The sequence below is a fragment of the Vipera berus genome, assembly GCF_964194415.1.
Source record: "Vipera berus genome assembly, chromosome: 4".
NCBI lineage: Eukaryota > Metazoa > Chordata > Lepidosauria > Squamata > Viperidae > Vipera > Vipera berus.
The window spans coordinates 99,153,840-99,178,541 of NC_138206.1; the positions used below are offsets into that span (position 1 = coordinate 99,153,840).

At 36.2% G+C, this 24,702-nt stretch overlaps 1 protein-coding gene across 1 annotated transcript in view; it reads right to left on the reverse strand.

Moving 5' to 3' along the window:
* Window positions 1–24,702, reverse strand: part of FGF14 (fibroblast growth factor 14) — a gene marked incomplete at both ends in the record, with an annotated part of 344,004 nt that overhangs the window by 145,535 nt on the left and 173,767 nt on the right. The window contains one exon of the mRNA XM_081326833.1: window positions 24,641–24,680. Coding sequence (XP_081182959.1) covers window positions 24,641–24,680 — 40 coding nt within the window. The remainder of the gene's footprint in view (window positions 1–24,640; window positions 24,681–24,702) is intronic.

Consider the following 24,702-nt stretch of genomic DNA (forward strand, 5'->3'; position numbering starts at 1 on the left):
TTTCATCAGAGAAGCCAAGAATTGCAATCATTGCTATTATCTGATATGCTAGGTATTGAAAGTTAGACTAATATTGTTTTTACTTCAAAATCAACTAGGATGCCCTTCTTCCTACAAATCATCATCATCATCATCATTGTAGTCATTGTCTATCCACTGCAGGATGACGGCCTCTTCTGTATGTCTCCAACCAATACGGTCCTGAGTTTTCTTTTGCCAGTTGGGCCCACAATACTTGCTGATGTCGTCAGTGAGTTATAACTATACCTTTTGTAACTATAGCACACAAGCACAAAAAACACACATAGAAATTCTCTCACTGCTGATTAATGGAAGATACCATGCCAAGACTTTGGTCACTTCAGGAAACTATGGATTTAAAAATGTGATGGACCTTCAGTCGAGATTATTTTTTGTGAACTGCTAAGCCCTTTTCAGTGCTACAGTTCTATTATCAAGGGACTGCATTTGCTCAAATTAAGCTATAGGAAGCTCAGCGTGACCCATGAATAGATTGGATTAAAGCCAACATTTCATAAAACAGTCTTTTCTTTGATTCTTTAATACAACAGAAAATTTAAATGGCATTCTACTTTGCAAAAAAATATTAAAATCTCCTTCTGTCTTCCCCAATCTGTATTAAAACATGATAAATAAGATTATGTTTGTATATCTGTGGGAGATTTGGATTTAAAGGAAACCATTAATCCTAGCTAATACTAAATTATTTTATTTTAAAGCTTCCTCTAGGAATTTTAAATCAGATAGTGCAAAGCTGGAGTTATTGAATTGCCACAGATAATTAATTCAAATGTCCACTTGCATTTTTAGCAATGCTCTTTGAATAATTATTTGTTTTTTCACACAAATCTATCTCTGTTAATTTTAAAAAAATCTTGTTTCATTATCATTTATCACAGTCGTTTTACAGCCTCTTTTCTATAATGTATAGTGCAATTGCCTGATTTGCCAGCAGTAGACACTGTTACACCAGTTATTTGCCCAGAAAACTAACAGGGAGCTACAGAGCTCTCTATATATTTGCTGCTTTCAGTTGCACAGAAATCTGGGTAAAGAGCAGAGACCTATTACCATCACTAAAATATTACATTATTTTATGAGCATCAAAGGAAGATACTGAATGATATTTATATTGAGTTGTATAGAAGCCAGTGTTACATAAAAGCAGATATACAGACAATTGAAAAAAAGATATTTTTGTGCTAGAACACAAGAGTTGTTTATTTTTTAAGGATGATTTTCAGAAAACAGATTATGCAATGGAAAATGTTTTAAAGGTAAAACATTTCTTTGTAGAATAGAATAGAATAGAATAGAATAGAATAGAATAGAATAGAATAGAATAGAATAGAATAGAATAGAATAGAATAGAATAGAATAGAATAGAATAGAATAGAATAGAATAAGACCTTGGAGGTCTTCTAGTCCAGCCCCCTGTTCAAGCAGGAGAACCTATACCAGGGGTCGGCAACCTTGGCTCTTTTATGACTCGTGGACTTCAACTCCCAGAATTCCTGAGCCAGCTATGCTGGCTCAGGAATTCTGGGAGTTGAAGTCCACGAGTCATAAAAGAGCCGAGGTTGCCGACCCCTGACCTATACCATCTCAGACAAGTGACTGTCTAGCCTCTTCTTGAAAATCTCCAGTGATGGAATGCCCACGATTTCTGGAGGCAAGCTGTTCCACTGGTTAATTGTCCTCACTGTCAGGAAGTTTCTCCTTATTTCCAGGTTGCTTCTCTCTTTGATCAGTTTCCAACCATTGTTTTTTGTCCTGCCCTCTGATGCTTTGGTGAATAATGTGGCCCCCTCTTCTTTGTGACAGCCCCTCAAATACTGGAATACTGCTATCATGTTTTCCCTATTTCTTCTTTTCTTTAGACTAGCCAAACCCAAGTTCTACAGCCGTTCTTCATATGTTTTAGTCTCCAGGTGTCATGGTTCCGATAAATGAGACAGTTCAAACAAAATGCAGGCATTGTTTATCTAAAAAGTCTTAATAATGAAACAAAACATTGGCACTCATGGAGGGATGCCAGAATCTGAAATCTCCTCCCCACAAACCCATTGTAACACACACAATCCCCGCTCTTATCTACAAGTCATAAATCACATTATCCAATTAGTTTTATCAAAGCATCCGGCTGACATTTCCCTCCAAAGTGAAGCAATTAAAGTAACAGGCTGTCTCTTATATTGTCAGTGCAAAAATATGTCAATGTTTGCAGCATTGACACCAGCCTTTGATTATCTTAGTTACTCTTCTCTGAATTTTTTCCAGACTCTCAACATCTTTTTTTGTTATATGGTGACCAAAACTGGCTGCAGTATTCCAGGTATGGTCTTACTAGGGTTTTATAAAGTGGTACTAATACCTCGTGTGATCTTGATTCTATGCCTCTGTTTATACAACCCAGGATTGTATTAGCTTTTTTGGCTGATGCTGATGCACACTGCTGGCTCATAGTCAAGTGATCATCCAACAGTACTCCAAGGTCCCTCTCACAGTTACTGTTTTTCAGCCAGGTCTTACCTAATCTGTACTTCTACCTTTGGTTTTTCCTGCCTAAATGTACAACTTTGCTTTTCTCCACATTGAAACTCATTTTATTGGATAGGGCCCATTGTTCAAATTTGTCAAGATTTTTTTGGATCCTGAGTTTGTCTTCTGAGGTGTTGGCTACTCCTGACAATTTGGTGTCATCTGCAAATTTGCTGAGATCCCCTTCAATTTCCTCATCTAAGTCATTTATGAAGATATTGAACAGTACTGGGCCTAAGACAGAACCTTGTGGTACCCCGCTGCTTACTTCTCTCCATGTGGATGTAGTGCCATTGAAGACTACTCATTTAGTATGGTTTGCCAGCCAGCTACAGATCCATATGATGGTGATGTTGTCTATTCCACCTATTTCTAGTTTACCAAGGAGTAGGTTGTGGTCTACTTTTATCAAATGCCTTACTGAAGTCTAAGTATACTACATCCACAGCATTCCATTGGTCTGCTAGTTTAGTCACTTTATCAAAGAATGAAATAAAATTGGTTTGGCATGATCTGTTTTTAACAAATCCATGGTGGCTACTAGTTATAACTTTGTTTTCTTCTAGTTGTTCGCAGATCTGTTTTTTGATTATCTTTTCTAGGATCTTCCCAGGTATTGATGTTAAACTGATTGGTCTGTAGTTTCCTGGGTCCGTTTTTTTCCCTTTCTTGAAGATGGGAACCACATCAGCCCTTTTCCAATCCTCAGGTACTTATCTGGTGCTCCAGGATTTGTAAAAGAAACCCTAGATATTTGTATTTTTTTTATTTTACATAAAAATTTCAAATTTATATTTGATTAAATCAAACAAGACAGTGTTAGCTGATGAAAAAAAGACCCTGGATGTTTGTCAAAATCCCATTCCTACAGTAATAGAAAGACAGAATATACTTTGGTAACATCTTTCTTATTTTTATAATTTAAGATTCTGAACTCTGTTTGATTAATGCATCTTTTAAACACTCAATCAGGTACCAGTATATCAGTATGGGAAATATGTTATAGAATCCTATGTGCTGAACCCAATTATACAGGTAGTCCTCGTCATATGAACACAACTGAGCCCAAAATTTCTGTTGCTAAGTGAAACAGTTGTTAAGGGAATTTTGCTCCCTTTTACAATCTTTCTTGCTACAGTTGTTAAGTGAATCACTGCAGTTGTTAAATTAGCGACACAGTTGTTAAGTGAATTTGGCTTCCCCATTGACTTTGCTTGTCAGAAGGTCGCAAAAGGGGATCAGATAATTCCGGGACACTGCAACCATCATAAATACGAGCCAGTTGCCAAGTATCTGAATTTTGATCACGTGACCACAGGGATGCTGCAACAGTCATAAGTGTGAAAAACAGTCAGAAGTCACTTTTTCCAGTGCTGTTGTAACTTCAAATGATCACTAAATGAACTGTTGTAACTTGAGATCTACTTTTACATCCTACAGCCATGTTAACAGAGTCTGAAGAATTTGAAACACAACCATCTGTATCAGTGTCAGAAACTGCAAAACTGGTAGGATTGCTAGAAATTAGCACAATTCCAAGCATTGACCAAATCTTATTGGAAGCAATACAATTGAATTCACCAACGCTAGCCTCTTTACTTCGGAGCAGTTGATCAAGCCTGACTTATATCAAAGGGGTGTTGGTGGTGATATACAATAATGCCATTCACATATAAGAAGGATAACAGAGAAGATCCTGTGAGTGTGATCAGTTAAGTATATGCTAAGTACTTAAACTCCAAACTCCAAGTTACAGCCTGGCACCTTCTTTGTTCAAGTCGTATATTAATTCTAAGGGCTTATCCCTTAACAACTTGGATTTTCATTTCCCTATATTGGAAAGGTGTAGAATTCACATCCTCCATATGCACATGCTACTGGCATTGTAACCCAAACCCCAACTGAATTAAAAGAAATAGTAAAAGATATGTATTTGTTCACTTATTGATTTAATTTCCATGGCTGTCTATCTCGAACAAGTGACTCTGGGCAGCAAACAATAATTAAGAACAATTACTACAAAATTACAAGCTCAATGCAAAAGAAAATTAAACATATACAGCAACTGAGGAAGTTATAATCCATAGATGTTAACATAGATGTGTGTTAAGGGAGTCCTTAATACACTCAGGACTCCAGGCCCAGGTGCTCAACCAGACACTAAGGATGGTACAAATGGCCTTCTCTTAAGCTTTAAGAATAGAGAGATGGCAATTCCATTATTTTTTACATAGTACAGTATATATCTTGTATGGTATTTCAGTTACACAGATCACCAAGAGAGTTGGAATCTCCCTGGAAGATATAGCTATATATCTAACAAGCTTCAATATAGGATGAAAGTAGTTGGTTGCTGCCACTTGGTGGTCAAAATAAACTAGAGAAGGGTTTATCACATTTTCTAAGTGATTCTTAGGATATTTTACCTAGTCTCCCATGGCAATTACTTTCAAAATAAGAGTTCTAATAACAGATGTTATGGGGAAAAACTTGCTATCAAAAAAAATCCCTATCTGCTAAAAATAGCAAAAGAAACAGTATATCCTTGCTTCAGAACTTTTTAAAAAGGATATGTTGGCTGAGCAGTTTGTCACATAAATTAGCCTCAACTCATTTATTTTTTATAATCTAATTATGCAAATCAAGCAAGTTCCAAAGCAGTAGATAAGGCAGCAATGAGCTAATGTTTTTATAATCATCCTTAAAAATGTTATTGTGTGCAAAAACTCACTTCTTAAATCTTGGGGGATTTGAAAGATACCAAGTAAAGAATCTTCAACTTTTCAAAACCCCTGAGGGAAGAAAAGAAAGAAGCCAAGCAATTTGAGAACATAGCATTAGCTTATGAAATCAAAGTAGTTCATCTTCCCAAGTTGCAGTTACTGCTGTTATTTTATAATAACTAATTCCAATGTTTTTTTTTCCCAGCATGGACAGTAAAATCTTTTGAAAATAACTATTTCTTCTTTGCATTCTCGATCTGTCAAGGTAAAAAATCACCTTAGTAGAGGGCGAAGGACCGTGCTTCAGAGAATGCATGATGTGCATGAAGGAAGGAAATAAAACATGACGCATAATGTTACTAAATACCTTTTAATTACAAAAATATAAAAACTAAATATATATCATAAAGAGAGCTAGCTGACTACATCATATCAAGTCTCAAAGGTGCATTTTTATTTCCTTGTGGAGAAAGCTGCTTGTTAGGCTTGCTCTTGCCAAGGCTTTCAACAAATGAAATGAAATGTGTGGATGACCTGGAGGAAGGAGGCAAAGACAGGCTGCCCTGGGACTGACCGGACAAGATAGAGAAGAGCCTGCAGTCACTTAACAATAGAGGAAGAAACTTAGGAAATATCTAATTGATAAGATGGTTAAAAGTGGGCAGTTTGTACCTTCAGATTGCAAGATTCTGTTAAGGTTTAATGTTAAAGTAAATTTAGCTCATCTACTCATGCTTCCTATCTAGTTTACCCAGGAAGGTTGACAATATCTGAAATACATAAATCTGGACTGCCACTAGACAGTACCAAAGGAAGAGAATTTTCTATATTTCTTTGCTACCATGTTTAGGAATTGTTGTGCCTTGTGATGACTCCCCTGGACACTTCCCCAGATACTCTCCAGATATCAGTTCAGAGGAGGATAAACCATTTCTGGGCATGTCAAGAGTGGAATTGGTCAATGGCTCCAAGCAGCCTGCTGAGAGCAATTTGGCTGAAGCACAGCCTCAGCAGGATAGCCCTGAGGCTTCAGTTGGGAAGGCAGACAGCTGCAGCTGGTCAGCAATGAGAAAGAGGAACTGCTTTCTGCACTTGATCCAAGAACATGTAGGGTGGAGAAAAGGCAGGAGCAGAGAAAGTCAGCCTGATTACTCGCAAGGAGAAAGCCTCACCCCTCTTGATGGGCTGTACCAGAAGCTGGCTATTTAGCACAGCAGACAGATGGAGATGATGTTTTCCTTGCTGTGTGTACTTGCCTTGAGCTTCGAATTGTGTCTCTTCAGTTGTTGCCTTTGCCTTTGCTTGTGGACTTGCCTTTGTCTTGGAAATTGCCTTTGCCTTGGGAACTTGCTTTTGTCTAGTGGACTGGACTTGCCTTTGCCTTGAGGAGTACTGTTGCCTTCATTTGAGTAGCCTGTGGAACTTATTTGGATTGAGTTAATTGCTGGGGGACACCAATTCAGGCTCAGAAGCCTTAATGAAGAGTCCTTACACCCATGGTGCATGTGTTTGTATGAGTGGGATAGGACACCCCTCAGTAGAAGCTGTGACTTGCAGTTATCACTACCAACTCCTCTTCTGTTTCTGTTTAAATGGCAGCAATCAGAGGAAGAAACTTAGGAATGACCTAATTGATCAGATAGTTAAAAGTGGGAAAGAGGGAAGCTTAGTGGTGACAGTGGACCTAAAGGGAGACCCACAGATCACTTAGGTCATATACATCTACTGTAAGTATGTGATCCTCATTAAATTAATTTGATAGGGAATCAGGCAAAAAGTATCATTTTCATGACTGATTAAACTTGAAAATCCTATGATCATTTTTTACTAAGTAAGTTGCATTGAATCAAGATGCACACCCACACACTGACACCATAATATGTTCAACATGCCATATAGGATAAAATTATTTCTTAGAAGTATAAAAGTCACTCATTTCTGTTTAAGATCTAGCCTTTTGACTATGTTATAACCCTAGACCCGATTCTGCTAATGTCCATATTCCCTCCCATCCTGCTATCATTTCTGCTTGTTCCAGTCCAACTCATATTTTCCCATATACCCATACCTAGGAAGTGGAACTTTAGCAGTAGAGAGTAATGAAAAAGTAAAGAGAAGCTAATTTGTTGGTTGCAAGGATGGCTTCAACATGTTTGTGAGAAGCATTAAAATCTACTAGCTGGCTCTACTGCCTCTAATTTTTTTAATATAAATATAAATAGATATGTATATGAAATGCAAATAAATGTAGATAAAGTGATTGCTGATTAAAAATCATGCACAGCAAATGCAGCCTGCTACCTTAAAAAGCTATGAATATTCATTATGTCTGCTGAGAACTCAACATTAGTTATAAGTGATATCAGTTGCTAAGGTTGCCATCATTTTTCTCAAGAGAGCAAACATCTCTTCTCATATACACTATTTCATACTTTCCTTTATTATCTTTAATTTATAATTCTGACACATTAAAAAAGGAAGGAATATAATATTCCAGAAGCAAGCACTTTGACAAACAACTATCCTAGGCAGTTGGTGCACACTGGACTAGTAAAATAAATGGAAAAATCCATATTTTACACACGTAGGTATTAAGAGTCACTGACAAGTGGGTTCGTTACATGCCTCAACAGTCCATTATCTGCTACATTTAGATAACTGAGGTCTACTGGTTAATTCAAATAGGCGATACGTATTAACACTCCATTACTTTTTGGCTTTTACTTATCCATGCAAAACAATGGAAAAAAATGAAGGTGGGGAATTAGGCAAGATCAAAGCCCACAGCATGGAGGACATCTTTCCACTTTATAAAATTATCCATTTAGGAATGCAAACTAAATAATTTTAATTTACAGATATAAAACTGATTTTTTTTAATTTATCATATCCATACTACTAAGTGTATAGTACACAAGTATTCCAGAATCCCAGGGTTTTTCCAACACTGGTACCTAAAGCATTTATTACTTTACTTTATTGTATTATTTTTTATATATAAGGTATATATAAGGCTAAACTGTGGACATGAAAACAGAAACTAATTACCGGTAAATTCCAACGGTCCTTAGATTTCATAAGTAACTTAAAGTGTTCCTTAAAATATTATTTCAGCATGCTGATTGCATATGACTGTACTTCTCTGGGATTCTGTGACCTATTGCTTTTAGTTGTATTGCATGATGGAATTATGTTGTTTCCTACTAAGAATTTGTACGGATTGAGGTTGCCTATAAACTGCTAAATGAAAGCAAACAAGGGGAAAAAATCTAAATCTACAAATTTTTAAACAGTAGATTAAATCCTGACTATCTGCAGAGGTAGTCATTAGATTTTCTTCTACGGCTATGCCAGGGGTCTTCAAACTTGGCCCTTTTATGACTTGTGGACTTCAACTCCCAGAATTCCTCAGCCAGCATGCCTGGCTGAGGAATTCTGGAAGTTGAAGTCCACAAGTCATAAAAGGGCCAAGTCTGAAGATCCCTGTTCTACGCTAATATAAAAAACCTCAGAGAGGAAGAGGGAACACCTTTTATCAATCCAAGATTTAAAATCAGCCAACCAAAGAGCCATGTATGTGAGATGGGTGACTATATACCGGTAAGCTAAATAAATAAATGGCAATTGTGTTGAGCTTTCAAAATATGCAACTAAAAAAGAAGATGATTTCTTGGAATATGCAAGCCCACATACTTTGATTAGCCAATTATTTATTCATAGTTTGAGAAAATAGTTCACTAGATATCCTCATATTATTTACAAAGATTAAAATAGTATCTTTTGTATTTACGCAAGGAAGACATGGGAGACTGGAATGAAAACAAATAAAACAAGTTATGGTCCATCAACCATAGTTGCAGCTAATTTAATTGTCTCTTCTCCCACAGATACTAATTTGATTTTCATTTATTTTCTTCCTGAATTATTAAGGGAAATGAGATCAACATATAATGTGGATAAATCACATTATTTGTGTTTGCAAACTCCCTTGATGTTTGATATCAAATTGTGTTTTTCATAGTGAACAAACTACAGGATCTGGCAATCAAGACAAGAACAAATTAATTGAAATATGTTTGTATGTTCCAAACTGTCACAGCTAGTGATACCCCAAGAGTACAATGTGTGGGCCTGTTATGATTCAAATGTGAAAAAGAAAATTTAAAAATATAGTTTACAAGCAACTGAGAAAGGTTAGTTGAACCTGCATTGAAACCTGTTAAGCAATCTGCTACAGAAAACCACTACACAATTTCCACTATTTGAACATATTTTAAGAAAGTTACACTAAACAAGGGAGCAGTGGTTATTGCAATGTAATATCTTTTCCTAGACATGATGAGTAGCATCAAAAACATGACAAGGATTGCTATGAAAGAAGCTTTTTTATTTTTAAAAAAATGCTTGCTCTGGATGATTGTTCACTTATATCATTCAATTTTGGTACTTGGCACACTTTGGTTTTGTTGGAAACAGCAAAAACTGTCATCATGAGCTCAGACAGTTTCAATTTACAGATATAAACCAATAACACCCTTTTGCTGCAATAAACAGCAGCTAGTTTTGTTCTGATCTATTATCTTGTCACAATAAAAAAATCACTATATATTGAATAAATAATTGACTAGACATCATCATTTTATTTACAAATATTCATTGCTTAAAGCTCCGTCTTTGCCTTGGGTTGACTAAAAGTGGGTTTAGCAAGCAGCTATTTTCCACTAAAACAGAAAACAGAACAATTAATCCCATATCTATTCAAATTAGATGTTGCCAAGAAGTTGGGGGAAATTATTGTCAAAGAAAATAAGTTCTTTCTCACACATTTGGAACTATTATAGGTTATTTCTGAGCCATTCCAGCTCTGGAAATAAACATCCGCATCATTCTTTCTTCTTAATTATACATAACCCAGAACAATCAACTAAGTCACAATTCACTTATTCCTGCTGTATACCCGTAGAGCAGGGGTCCCCAAACCCCGGTCCTTGGACAGGCACCGGTCTGTGGCATGCCAGCAACTGGTCCATGCAAACTAGTGAAGTCCCATCAGTGGGATGCAAGCAGCACGCAAAACCACACCCCCTCCAGTCCAAAAACCTTTCTTCTCGGAACCATCCCTGGTACCCAAAAGGTTGGGGGCCGCTGCCTTAGATTACTTGCTGGGCTTCTGTCTTCATCTTGGAAAAGTGAACAGAGCAAGGCTGCTTTATGTCTGCTTTCTTTAATGTTTATTTTGACACATGCACACCCCTAGTTCTGCACCCCTGCAAAGCATTTCCTAAGGCTATTGCAATTCAGGCATTCTGTATCCTCACCAAGCGAACGTCAGTAGAATAGCAGCTCGCAGTGGAGATGTTTAAAGAGAAGCAGCATTCTGTTCCTGCCTGTCACTTGTTTGTTTGTTATTTCAATTTATATATTTGCCAATCTCAAATATATGACTCCATGGTGGGGGGGAGGGTTACAAATTATTAAAAAAATATAAAATACCAAGACTGTAAATGTAAAGTCACGTGCTTCACATAGAGACGGACACAGAGCTGGGTAAAGATGAGTTTATTCTGAACAGAACAAACTGGGGAAACAGGGAAGCCTGGCGTCTATTTGTACCTGCCCAGGTGGATGGCATCCAATCAGTTCAAACCTGGGCTTCCTGCCAGTGCAGGTGACAATGGGTGTAGATCCTGGCTTCCCACCAGGCTGGCTATGCCTGGGGCTGTCAACAGCTTAAGTCATTAGGCTTATCCTGAGTGAGCAGTTATCGCCCGAAGCTGTCCAGCCCCTCTGCTGATCTGCACCATCAGCCTCCTGCTGTGCTGTCCTTTGTGTATGCTGGGAGGCATACACTGCAGTAAATTTAAGAAGAATAAAAACCATACAAAGCTATGCCACAAAATTCATAGCCAGGGTAGTCTAACATCCTTCAATAATAATCAATGCAGCCACTGCACAGGTTCCACCACAGTCCCAGCTCCTCATACTCATTGGCAAAACCATGTTTTCGGGACCTTATTGTTAGTGTTTTACAGATAGATGAATTTATTAACATGGATTTTAGTTAGTTTCTCATATTTTTTCCATTCCTAACTTTGATTATACTTGGACTGCTCCCATTTCCATTTTCCATTTAATGAAATAATCTTAATTTGAATATTCATACAAATTTTGATGTGTCTTTCTCTTATTGGTCATATGGTGGTATGCTTTTTTCTTAATTCACATTTTTTGCAAGCAATTTTCTCTAATGGTTTTTCAAAACTATCTGCATTTTGGTACCTATTTCCTTATTTCATATGCAATCTTTTCCGTATGCATTTTTACTAAAGAACTCTGTGTTTTGTGTGTGTATGTGTGTGTGTGTGTGTGTGTAACCTCATCTACTGAGTCTGAACAAGTATACCTATAGCACAACTAGTTCTGTATGTCTATTTATTTATCAGATAATTATTATTCAGTTCTTATCACAATCAAATAGAAGAATTTCAAAAGTCACTGTTGATACAAGAAGTTTGGAGAATACTGGCTTGCCCATTTTTATTTTAAATTCAAGTAATGTTCCAATGGATCGAGTTTTTATTGCTTCTGCTTTAAACAGTAAAAGAGGAGATAATTTATCTGTGTAGGCTTTTCACTTAACTCTTTCTTATGGGTTAGACAAATATATTGAGAGTAACTGCATCATCTCAGACAAGATACAGGTTACAACTTGTTTTTCGGGTGATAAATTAATAGAGCGGGACTACTTTAAATTCATTTTATTTTTAACAGCTCAAATGCCAGTGTCTATAAATTAATTTGAAGCGGAGTATATTTTTCTTACAGTGCTATCTGCTTAAAAGACATATGAATCATTTTAATCATCTCCACATTTATCCAAAAATCCCCTGCATTTTGATTTTTCATCTGACTGTTATTTCTGGCCAGAGGTGTTAACTTCCAAGATTCATTTTAGTTTTCTTTCTTGGTTGATTGCTTTACTGTTTTGCCATGGAATTAAAACACAATGTTTGGATACTCAAATATTAGCTTTCTAATATAAACATTTTTCTCCACAGTTTGTTTCAAAACATACTGCATAAAGCCAAATGATAATGAAAATTATGTACTCCATGTGTGTGCGTATAGATATGAAATTGGTTGAAATGCTGCCTTGGAAATCCTTACATATATAAAATCATTAATTTAATTAAAAGTATAAAATATGAAAAGTAAATATTCTTTTCCCAGTTCTGCCTCTTACTCCCCTTATCACACAATGATAGTATTTAATTATCTTGGAAAATAGCAAGAATGGTCAAGTTTATCTCTTCAGTCATTTTAGCTGAACTATTATGCTGAAGATCAACTGCAACAACATGAAGCTGTCTATTTGTCTTCTTTCTATTAATCTACTATGTCTTGGATTGATTTAGTTATAATCATACTATGAGGTTCCAGAAACTATACATCACACAATCATAATAAAAGCTTCCTATGAATTCTGCCAGATTTTCCTTAAGAATTGCAGATCCCTGGAGATAGATCCATTCTCTAGAATAATTATATGTTTATACCAGTTATACATTCATGCAGAGATGCTCATTCATACCTACACCAATTCATACCTCATTATTCATAAACTGACAGTTTGTTTTTATTATATATGGTTAAACCCAAACCAACAAGAACTATTATTTAAGTCAGTCCTTGGGGAAACCATTTAGCTATCATTCAAATGTCATTTTTGTAAAGATATCATAGAGTACAAATAGCATGGTAGCTACATAACAAACTTGAAAATTTACATTTTAAATATAAATCAAGGCTAAATATAGAGATCATAGTAACACTTAGAATCAAAGAGTCATAACTGACTTCCTGATTAAATCAGAAAACTACTTTGCTAATGTAAGTAACAAAATAATAGAGTTGGAAGGGACTTTGGAGGTCTTCTAGTACAGGGCTTTTCACCTTTTTCACCCATTGTACCACTTTTAGGATATGGCAACACCTGAGTACCACCAGTCACCTAGCATGGTGTCAAAAATTGATGATAAAAAAAACAACGGAAAAAAGTGATGAAGTACAGTTAGTCCTCGACTTACAACAGTTTGCTTAGTGACTGTTCGAAGTTACAATGGCACTGAAAAAAGTGCCCCCCAAGCCACAGCTGAGCAAGACACTTGCCTGCCTGCCCTGGCAGCACTCTTTCTCTTGTCCGAGGTTTTCATTGTTGTGAGCATTTCTGTTGAGGATTGGCAATGGGGGTGGGGAGAAGGGGGTGTTTGGTTTTTATTCCCCCCCTCTCTGCTGGCTGGTTGCAGCAGATTTTGGTGTTTTCACATGACCCTGGGACACTCTGACCATCATAAATATGAATCAGTTGCCAAGCATCTGAATGTAAATCACAAGACCCTGGAGATGCTGCAACATTCCAGCTGATTGGTGCTTCTTCTGGGCTCAGAAGCACCAGGATCAGTGCTGAGCTCCAGTTGGAGCCTGGCACTGATTCTGGTGCTTCCGCTGAGCCCTGACAGCCCTGCAGTTCCAGTCATCTCTCACTCAGGCTTGTGTGGTGTTACCACAGTCCCCTCCCCCACTACCACTTTTCTAGGATGGTCGCGAACCACCTGCTAGGTGCCAATGTACCACAGGTGGTACCTGTACCACTGCTTGAAAAGCCTTGTTCTAGTACAACCCCCTGCTCAAGCACAAGATCCTATACCATGTCAAACAAATGGCTGTCCAATCTCTTCTTAGTTTGTCTCCCAGTTGATGTTAGGGTACTTAAAGTCCCCCATTACTACAGTTGTGTGTTTTCTACTATGTTTATTAACTGATTAGAAAAAACTTCATCTATTTCTTCTGTTTGGAGTGGATGGTCTGTAGTAAACACCTATGATGATGTCATTCTTTTTTCCATATATATATATATATATATATATATATATATATATATATATATATATATATATATATATATATATATATATATATATATAAATAAAGGGAACACTGTATTTAATAGTAGGATGTCTTATCTTGTGTTCTCTTATATGTATATATATATATATATATATATATATATATATATATATATATATATATGGATCTTTGGTCATTCGGGTTTTTCCCCGCGTAGAATTGAAGATGTAGGCGCAACGTTTCGACGGAATCCCATCCGTCATCCTCAGGCTGGTGGCTTCAGCTTCCTTCTTCTGGGAGAAGCATGTGGTAGTGGCTGTTTGTTCCTCTTTTTTTTTAAACTGCCAGAGGGGGTGTGTTCTGTGGGTGGAGGTGTGTTCTGATTGGGTGGGGGTGTGTTTTGAGTGGATGGGCTGGTCTCAGCTGCCAGCCTTAGACCTGAGCTGGTGAGTTGTGCTGCTTTTGTTCAGCTTCGTGTTTGTGGTGGTGCCATGTTTTTATAGTGGGTGTCAGTTTGCTTATTGTGTGGTTTGGAGGGGTTTAAAGTGGCTGATGTTTAAATCCCCCTCCTTTCCCCCTCCCCCAGAGATCTCTTATTTTGGGGATTTTCTTCTTCAGGAAAATAGGTAGGATAGAGAAAATCAATATTCTTACCCAGATTCAAGCATGCTGTTTAAAATCCGCTTAGTTTAAAAGCTTATGGCTCTTGTTGTCACCAGCTATGGCTGAACATGAAGTTAGCCAGCCTTTTCTTCTGTTGGTTTCTGGGAGGCTTCTCCTGAACTGTTCGGAGAGACCGCTGTCTCTCCTAAGTCCCTGGGATTTCCTTCCTTCATTCCACCCCTTCAGGGTGGGTTCTGGCCCCTTAGGGTCCCCAAGAAAAAGAAATTTCAGCCGAAGGGTTCAGCATTCCGAATCTTCAGACTGCTCCCTGGAAAACAGGAACTGGAAGCCTCTCTTTTTTCCTTTTATATTAACCACCATGCATTCAAGGAAGCTTTCATCCAGGGTTTTATGCATTTCTGTAATGGGGTAGTGATTTCTTCCATATAATACAAATCCACCTTCTCTTTTGTTAGATTGGTATCTTTTTTATATATATAGATATTTTTAACTATAACAATTTCCAGTGCCTGGTGTACAGTGTGTTGTCCTGGTTTATATTTTAGCAAGAAAAAAGGACAATAATAATTAATTAACAATCAATAATAATTAAATTTGATAATTCCATAATTAATATATTAATTAATGATACATTTCTTTGATCTTCCCTTCTCCCATTTGTATTCTCCTTCAACCTTAGCCAAAATATAATTCTTAATATTTTCAATATATAAATGATTAGATATAGGCATTTTTTATATTTATACAAATAATAATAATCCCTCTATATAACATTTTTTCAGCTTATATTATTCGCATAACCATCATCTCATTAGTTCAGCATACATCCTATTTTTATAATTTTTGTTCAGTTAAATTCCCTTATATTCAATCCAATTATTATCAGTCATAATTTCTTCATATTAGCCATCTAACTGTCCAAATTTTCCCTTCACTTGTGAAGGTTTTCTTGCTTTGGGAATCTTTTCAAGGATTTAGATAATAGATAGAAGAAAGAATATCAGTATTCTCACCATTTTCAAGCATGTTGTTCACCGATATTTAGGTTCATGCTCTGGGACTTCAGCAGTAAGCAGCTTGGGCTAGCCTTCCTCCTGTTGGGTTCGGAGAGATTTCCCCAGATCAAACAAAGTGATTGCCATCACTTCGTGATCAATGGGGCACCCCTCCTTCACGGTCACCACTTTGGGCAACTTCGGACCCATCTAGGGTGCCCCAAGCAGGAAGAAACTAGCTATGGGGAGCGGAGGTTCACTCTCACGTGGCCATGCACTGCAGGTGCAAAACCGGAAGTCTAGATTGGTATCTTTTGAACAGTTTATATCCTTCCATCAGTACATTCTAGTCATGGGTTTCATCTCACTAAGTTTCAAAAATGGCAACTATATCATACCTGCCTCATGTATTAATACCTCAAATTCACCCTGTTTGTTCCTCAAGCTTTGAACTTTTGTAACATTTGAGCAATGCCATATCCACTCATAATAAATAGTGAAGGGAAATTGAATTCCTAATCTGAGCCAGTTTATGAAAAAAAGGCATAGAAAGAATGTTGCATTAAGTACAAGGCTGAGCATTATTTTTGATTGGCCAAAATATCCATTTGTATTCCTGGATATATCTGCTTTATGTGGATTTTTCATCTTGTAAATGCAAAGATATAAAGGAAGAATTTAATTTTCTTTAACAATTTGTATTCTCCTATTTTCTAGGAGTGCATCATCGAAGCACTAAATTACAAATGTAGATGTAGATTATTTTTTGCAGTATTTCTTTGGTCATCATGACTAGTAAGGATATCTATCTTTGACTTTCTTCCATTTCATTTTCCATTGAAAAGCCAAATATTTCAATTATGGGTTTCTGGTTCAACCATATTTTCCCATTCTGAGTTATGTTCCCTGACCATATCACTTCTGGAAAAGAATAACAATTATATTGCACTTTTTAAAAAAATAAATGCTAATTGGCAGAAACAAGGCTAGTCAATATCCTTGAGCTCCAGAAATGCATCTCAGGAATGCATTTTCTCTTTCATAAGAGAAGAGAATGACATGAACATAGGGATTTTAAATGTTATGAAATCATCATTTTAATAAGCATTGCATATATTCATAGTAAATGTGAACATAATATGCAGTGAGATGGTTGGCTTCCCATTACCATAGAAACACAGTTTGTATTCTACGGATGGTATTTCAGTGTGTGCAAGCTTCCAATTACCATCTGGTTCTGGAACATCTGTTACTTTAAGCAGAATTTTTGCTGAGAAATAAGTAATAGGTTTTTTGAGGATGGCCAGGGGAACTAAAATCTGCTGTTCCATTTACAATAAGATTTCTTAGGTACGGTTATTGCCAGTGAAAAAGGTAATTGTTAAAACAGTAATTTTTAGTGATTTAAGTTTATGTAAAATAATTTGTTAACTTTTTATTGAAAATATGAATGGTAATAAACATTTCAATAACCATTTGGCTTTTGTCACTGTTATTTTTAAAGGCTCAATCATATATTATTAAAATATCACTTTTCATTTATATAACTTCCAGATTTTACAGAGACTACAGTCAATGAGTTGTTACTGCTTCCACTAAAAAAAAGCTACAAAAAATAAAATAAAGTTACATGGTTTTAAAAAAGACTAGATAAATCATGTTTCTAGTAGTAGGGCTTACACTTTATTAAATTTAGGATATTATTACAATACAATTATTATTCATAATTACTCTTCTTCCCTGCTATTCCATATGCCCAAAACCAAAAATTATGTGCTGAAAAAGATGAAAACAAGGCCTTTAAGTAAAAACAAACAAACCATTTTTATTTGTTCTCTAAACTTTGAGCATCCTTTATGAGTCCTTTATGGCTGACCCTGGGTATGCTTCTTACATCTCCTAGTTTGTGTCTGAGTTTTTCTTCCTTTCCATCCCTTTCTACCTCCTTATTGTTTGGTTATCTTGGGGTTTATGTTTGAGATTAGATCCTAATGATTGGTTGCCCTCCTCCCTCAGTTTTAGTTTAAAGCCCTTTGGATAAGTTAAGCCAGTCTTTTTCCAAATACATTCTTTCCACTTCTTGTTAGGTGCAGCCCATCCTTTGCCAGAAGACTTTCTTGAAGGTAATGCAGACCATGGTCTCGGAATTCAAAGTGCTCTTGGGTGACACCAATCCTTGAACCAATGGTTCATTTTTAAAATCCTTTGTTCTCTTGTTGCATGTTGACCTTTTGTTGGAAGCATAGATGAAAACACCACTTGTGTTCCTAACTCTTTAGGAACTCTTTATCTTGCCAAGCTGCTCGTAGTCTCTTGATATTGTTTTTGGGTTTGTTGTTCTATCGTTCATCCCCACATGAAGGGGAAGAAAGGGATAGTAATCTATGGGCTTGATTATTTTAGAAAGGTTCTCAGCCACATCTTTGATTTTTGCTCCAGGGAGATAACCAATTTCCCTAGACTGATTATCTGGTCTACAGATGGCTGAATCTGTTCCACTGAGAATTGAGTCTCCTAACATCAACATTCATCTTTTTTTTGGGGGGGGGGAGTCTGGACTACTTTTCTTCTTATTGTAGAAACACTTGATGATGTCCTTTTTCAGGTTTCTTAATGCTTTCTTCCAGTGGGAGGCTAAGAAATCGATTGCTCAACTGCAATGAGGCTGCACTGGACTGGGTTGAACTAGACAGCAAGGGCATTGCTTTGTGTTTTTGTCTTCTATGAGTGACATGCTTCTATCTCTAAAGATTCATGTACAGGTTCATTTCTTCTAGTAGTTGTTTGTTCCTTATTGTGTTTAGCTTGGATATAGTCTTCTTGCTTAGGTTGGAGTTTCTTGTTTTGTAGGTTGAGTTTCAGAGCGGCTAGAGTTGCCTCCAGATGCTTTATTTTTTCTTCCAGTAATTCATTTAGTCTACATTTGGTACATGTGTAATTTGGGTCCTCCATGGGCATGGGTACATACATGGAACATATTTTTCAAATCACAACAGTGTCCATCTCTTTTTACTTTTTGTTACTTCATTTAAGAATTAAAATTTTTAAAAGTTTACAAAATGTTAAAAGATGTAAAAGGTTTTACCATTTTTTTAAAAAAACTAAATTAAAAATTTTAAAATTCTGAAAGTTTATTTAAAAATTTAAATATTTTCAGTTTTTTATTTAAATTTATTTAAAATTTTAAATAAATTTTGTTGTTTGTGTAACTATATTTTAAGGGCTTTATGACTTGCAAATCACAAATTCCTGCCATGCTTTTCTCTGTTGCAATACTTTTCTCTATTGCAGCATAATCTTGTATAAAATTTGGATGTCACTTTATTTTGTCTTAGAATGTCATTATACTTGCCCCCCAAAAGACACATCCAAGTTACATTCATCATGACTTCAATATATATTGCATTCTGCCCAAATGCAAGATATTCTGTGCATATTGCTAGAACTATAAAAGCTATGATTAAATAAAGGTAAGTGTGATGCCTGGTAAGTTGAAAGTTAAACTATCAAGACAGAATTATGAAAAGCACATCCAACTCTATCAACCTGGCTTTGAAAACATAACACATTTTTATGCAGACTTGTTACTGGCCAAAGAACCCAGTCTACAGTGCATCAAATTTTGTCATCTTACACTCAATTAGTTCAGCTTTTTCGGCCAATTCTCTCTACTTAACCAAAATTGGTTTGATGGTGAATGCCATGCAGCCAAGAAATAACTGATTTCCTGCTTTAAGGAATATAAAAAGGATCCCCTTACTAATTCAATTCAGGATGGGCTGCTCTTCAAAAGGAAATATAAATAGTAATTACAGGCAAAGAAGAGGCAAGCTCTCAGAGCCAGTTGGAATCAACTAATTTCTGCTACTTGTTCTAAGAATTCAGCTCAGTTCTGGAAATGCATAGTTCTTTAATCTGTTTCCCCCAATTTATGAATTTCATCATCTTTCCCTGCTTCAGTTTGGGAAGACCCTATCAGATTGCTCTATACATAGCTGAAGAGTGGATTACTCCATCTGAAGAGTGGATTAGACCAAGAAACTTATCTATTCCCCTCTTGCTCCTCCCCCCACAACTAGGCTTTGAGATTACAAAACTGATTAAAAAGCTGAAATTGAACAAAGCTCCAGGATGGGACTTCAGTTCAGCAGAGGCCATTCAAAACTATTTAGATGGGTGGAAACCAATTTTGGCTTCCCTATTCATCTCTAATAACCATGCTAAGGTCCCTAAGCTAAGCTTTGGTGATTCCAATCTACAAAAAAAGAAGATAGAGATTTAACTGCCAATTATCACCACATTAGCCTTCTTAATGTGGTTAACAAATTATGGTAGACTCCAGGATTGGGTTATAATTGAGAATACTGTACTTAATGAGCACTGTTGAGAAGAATGGCTAGAAATTAAACCAAGGTGAATAGATTTTCACAAAGCACTCTGAGGTACAGTACATGCCTGACAGTTAAATAATAATAGAATAAGTCAATACCTTTAAATATCTGGGGAATGTTTTTCATGCTACAGGAACTAAAAAATTCACAGATTATGTTACCCTAAACATACAAAAAATAGTGTCAGCTTTTCAATCTTTCTACTTCTCCAAAGCTCATCAGCTATTTGTCTTTTTGGCTAAGATCCAAGCCCAGCTCCTTTTTGGAGTTCAGTTGTGCCCCTACAGGTCATTCTTCCTTCTTAAAAGTGTTCAATCCAAATTCCTGAAATCAATTTTTCAAGTATCTCCTAGTGTTCTGAATGTGGTGCTTTCCCATGAAGATGGCCTTATTAAAATAGAAACTTCTGATTGGATTTTCATTTTATCCTAATGGCTTAAACTCTTCTTTTTTCCAGCTGACTTGGTCTCTCTAATTATGATTGATAGCTTTCAGTATTCTTGGTGACAGACAATACATGGCAAACTGCAGTTGTATGGCTTCTCATGGCCAGCCCTCATCCTGATGGGCTATGAAAACACAATAACTGATCTGAGCCACTGATTTAGAGCTACAAGCAGATTTACCAGTTCCACCTAGAAAGACCTTCCTGGGCCACTCTGCACCTCTTTTTCAAACAGCCAGATACCTTAGTCACACAATATTTAGAAGGGCTGATCCTTGGACAGTTTCAGTGCCCACTCAACAGATGTTACTGAAGGGAGAACCCCTTTGAACAAAGACTGTGTCCATGTGATGGAGGAATAATTAAAACAATGGAACATTTTATTTTGTATTGTCCCCTCTACGCAGACATTCACCAGGAACACTTATCTTCATTCCTAGTACTTTTTATAATCTCTGATTATAAAATATACAGTACTGAACATGTCCTAAGTGACAAAGTAACTCTTGGTCATGTAACCTATTCCATGCTTTTGCATTGTGGTGTTGGGGAAGACTTTTGAGAGTTCCTTGGACTGCAAGGAAATCAAATCAATCAAACCTAAAGGAAATCAACTGACCATTCTTTGGAAGGACAAATACTGAAGCTGAAGCTCAAATACTTTGGCCACCTAACGAGAAGAGAGGACTCATTGGAAAAGACCCTGATGTTAGGAAAGACTGAAGGAAAAATGAGAAGGGGACAGCAGAAGATGAGATGGTTACATAGTGTCTTTGGAGAAATGAACATGAATTTGGGCAAACTCTGGGACACAATGGAAGACAGGAGAGCATGGCATGCTATGGTCCATGGAGTTGCGACAAGTCAGACATGGCTTAGTGACTGATCAACAATAAAAACCTATTCTAATGACACTGAACAATAATTTGTACCAGAGATGTTATGTTTGTGGAAAATCCTCCTGAGCTTTTCATATATTCCAGAAACATTGTTGTTCTCTTCTCTGTCTGTTATAAGGTGCTCCTTCTGGAGGCCCAGTTAGGATAGCTGCAAGTTCTAATAGCTGCCTTGATGTGCTTTGTTCTTTCTCTTTTTCTTCTTTGCTGATAGGCAAACATTCAGCCCAGTGATGTAGGGTTCTGATTACTCCCAGTTTATACTCCAGTGGGTGGTGAAATTCAGAAACCCATACACAGAGATCAGCTCAGGAGATTTTCAACAAACACAACATACATGCACTTTAAGCTAAGAAACACATTAAAACAGAAGCTTATCCACCCCAAGGTCAAAACACCATATACAAAAAGCAATATTGTATATGCACTGCAATGCAGCAAGACATGCACATACCTGTACATTGGGGAAACAAAATAATCACTTTACAAATACATGGCACAACACAAGAGAACAAACTTATCAGGACAGGATTCAGCAGCCTATCTACATCTGAAAGACAAAGGTCCCTCCTTTGAAGACAGCAAGGTTCATATTCTGGTTAGAGAGGACCACTGGTTTGAAATAGGAGTCAAAGAGGCCATCTATATTAAAATTGAACTGCCCTCCCTCAACAGAAGGGGTGGAATATGATGCCACCTATCTCCGATTTATGATACAGTTCTTTCAGCAGTACCAAGGAGGTTCCAAATCCATTTGCACTCTGATTCAGATGACTCTGAGGATACAGATAAACCGCACAATAATTCTCAGAGTGCTAACAACTGACTGACTGCAAAGAATATATAACTTCTTTCATCCCCCACCAGTTAGTTAGAACTGAAGACGCTTCTTGGATGAGAAGCAAAACGTTTTCAAAGAAAAAACCAAGAAAGTCCAATTGCCTTTGGAAAAAAAAGGGGGGGGCATGACCTAGATGGTTCAGTATCTCCATAGATATTAGAATAATAATTCATTTATCTCATTGATAAGTTTCTGAATGCATGAAACATATTTAACATTATGCAATATACCGGCGAACAATTATGTAAGAAATAATACATGATTTTTTTAAAAAAGACAGGGATGGATGATTCACATCTCCAATAATGTATTTATAAATAATATTTATAAACAGTACTTAAGGACCTTGCAGAGGTTTTGTGGACCACAAAATCAAAGATGTAAGAAAGTACGCTCTAGTAGTTTGTTACTAGATTATATATCATAAAAGATACCTTTGAAAATTTTCTCATAATTTCACTTAAAAACAACCTTCCGCACCAGATGTTGTTTCATAATGTCCCTAATAATTACTGACCTTCCCAAAACTGTATTTCTTTGCAGTTAAGGCATTATGGACCAATATATCTGAAAGCTGCCTGTTCATGGAAAATGGAATTAGCATATAGCATTAAAAATACTAACATTACATAATTTCATTATGCTACATTTGTAAATACTCCAGCCCAATGCAAAGTGTGTAATATCCATTAAGGTTCTTCGTTATGGTGAAGGCTCAGTATTTGAAGAGCTGCATCTTTGCATGCTCCAGTTTAATTTAAAGATATCGCCTGAGGCCATTTTTGAATGCCAGCCTATGCTACGATTACAGGTGGTTTATTCATGAGCAGACTCTAGTTAATCCCAAGTTATAGAATATGTTTCCTAGACCTAGAGAGAGATACAATGCTGATATTGATTATCAGTTCCATATTTTTTTTGTTCTCTCATGCCTTTCAACACTTCAAAATTCAGACTGAATCTATTCTACCACTTCTTTTGTTAACTCTCAGCTCCAAATTGACTCAATTCTTCTTGTATTTAAAATGTGGTCGCTGTTCCATTCTATGTAAGTTATTTTATGATTTCTATTGCTTGTAAGTTAATTTATAATTGTGGGTTTGGCTTATTCAACCCTAAAACACACATTATTGTTAAAGATATGCCTTCTCCTTGTTTAAGTATATGTAATGATATATATCAGGAATGCCCTCTTAGAGTTAAAATTAATATTTCCTAACATAGGAATTCATCCAGGCATCAAGAACTGTGGACTTTAGTGGGGCTGGAGATCAACCAAACACTTACGTAATAGTGGAAGGCAAAAAGTATAATTGACTGCAGTAACGGATTCTTGATATCTATCATATTTAAACATTTTTAACATTTCAATTTTTTCTTCCTCCTCCCCACAAAAGGGACTTAAAAGGAAGGAATTTTTCTTTAAAAGTCTAGTCAATTTTTTGTAGTTTTGAAGCTTATGATATTGTTTCATAGCGCTTTTGTATTTTTATATCTATTTATTACTGTTTTCATTATATAAGTGTGTATGTCTGTGTTAAATTTTACTGACAAAGAATTAAAGGGAGACTAGCTATTTCGAGCTATTTAGCTCTCATCAGCTAGCCATACCCTTCTGAGATTCAAACCTGGGCATACTGCATGTTAGGCAGGTGTGTGTGTGTGTGTGTGTGTGTGTGTGTGTGTGTGTGTGTGTATTCTTCAGCGATCCTGAAATTAAAGATTATAATGTAATAGATAGAGGAAAAACTAAACAATAAAATTAATACTAAACAAAAATATTCAAAATATACAATTTATAGCAATACACACAGACATAGACACACACACACAAAGTAACGTTAATGTAATATATTTGTGTGTGTGTGTCTGTGTGTATTGCTATAAATTGTATATCTTGAATATTTTTGTTTAGTATTAATTTTATCGTTTAGTTTTTCCTCTATCTATTACATTGTAAACTTCAATTTTAGGATGGCTGAAGAATTAAATGTGTAATGAAATAACCATTATTATGAATATGTAGACAATTGTATAAAATATTGATAAATTATCTGTTAAGTAGTAAATGTATTTTGATGACCCAAATTAGGGGGATAAAAGCAAAAAATAAAGTTTCTCCCCTGTTTGTTATTGTGGTATTGGAGTATTGGAGTTAGTTAGTTTCTTTGCTGTATGGAAATAAAGTGGGGGGAAATAGTAAAATGTATTCAACACATCATAAGCTTAAAATCAATAAAAGGGAGAATTACATACCACTATTTGTGTTTGTTGTAGTCCTTCTCCTTCTTCCACCCTACAAAACAAGATTCCATACA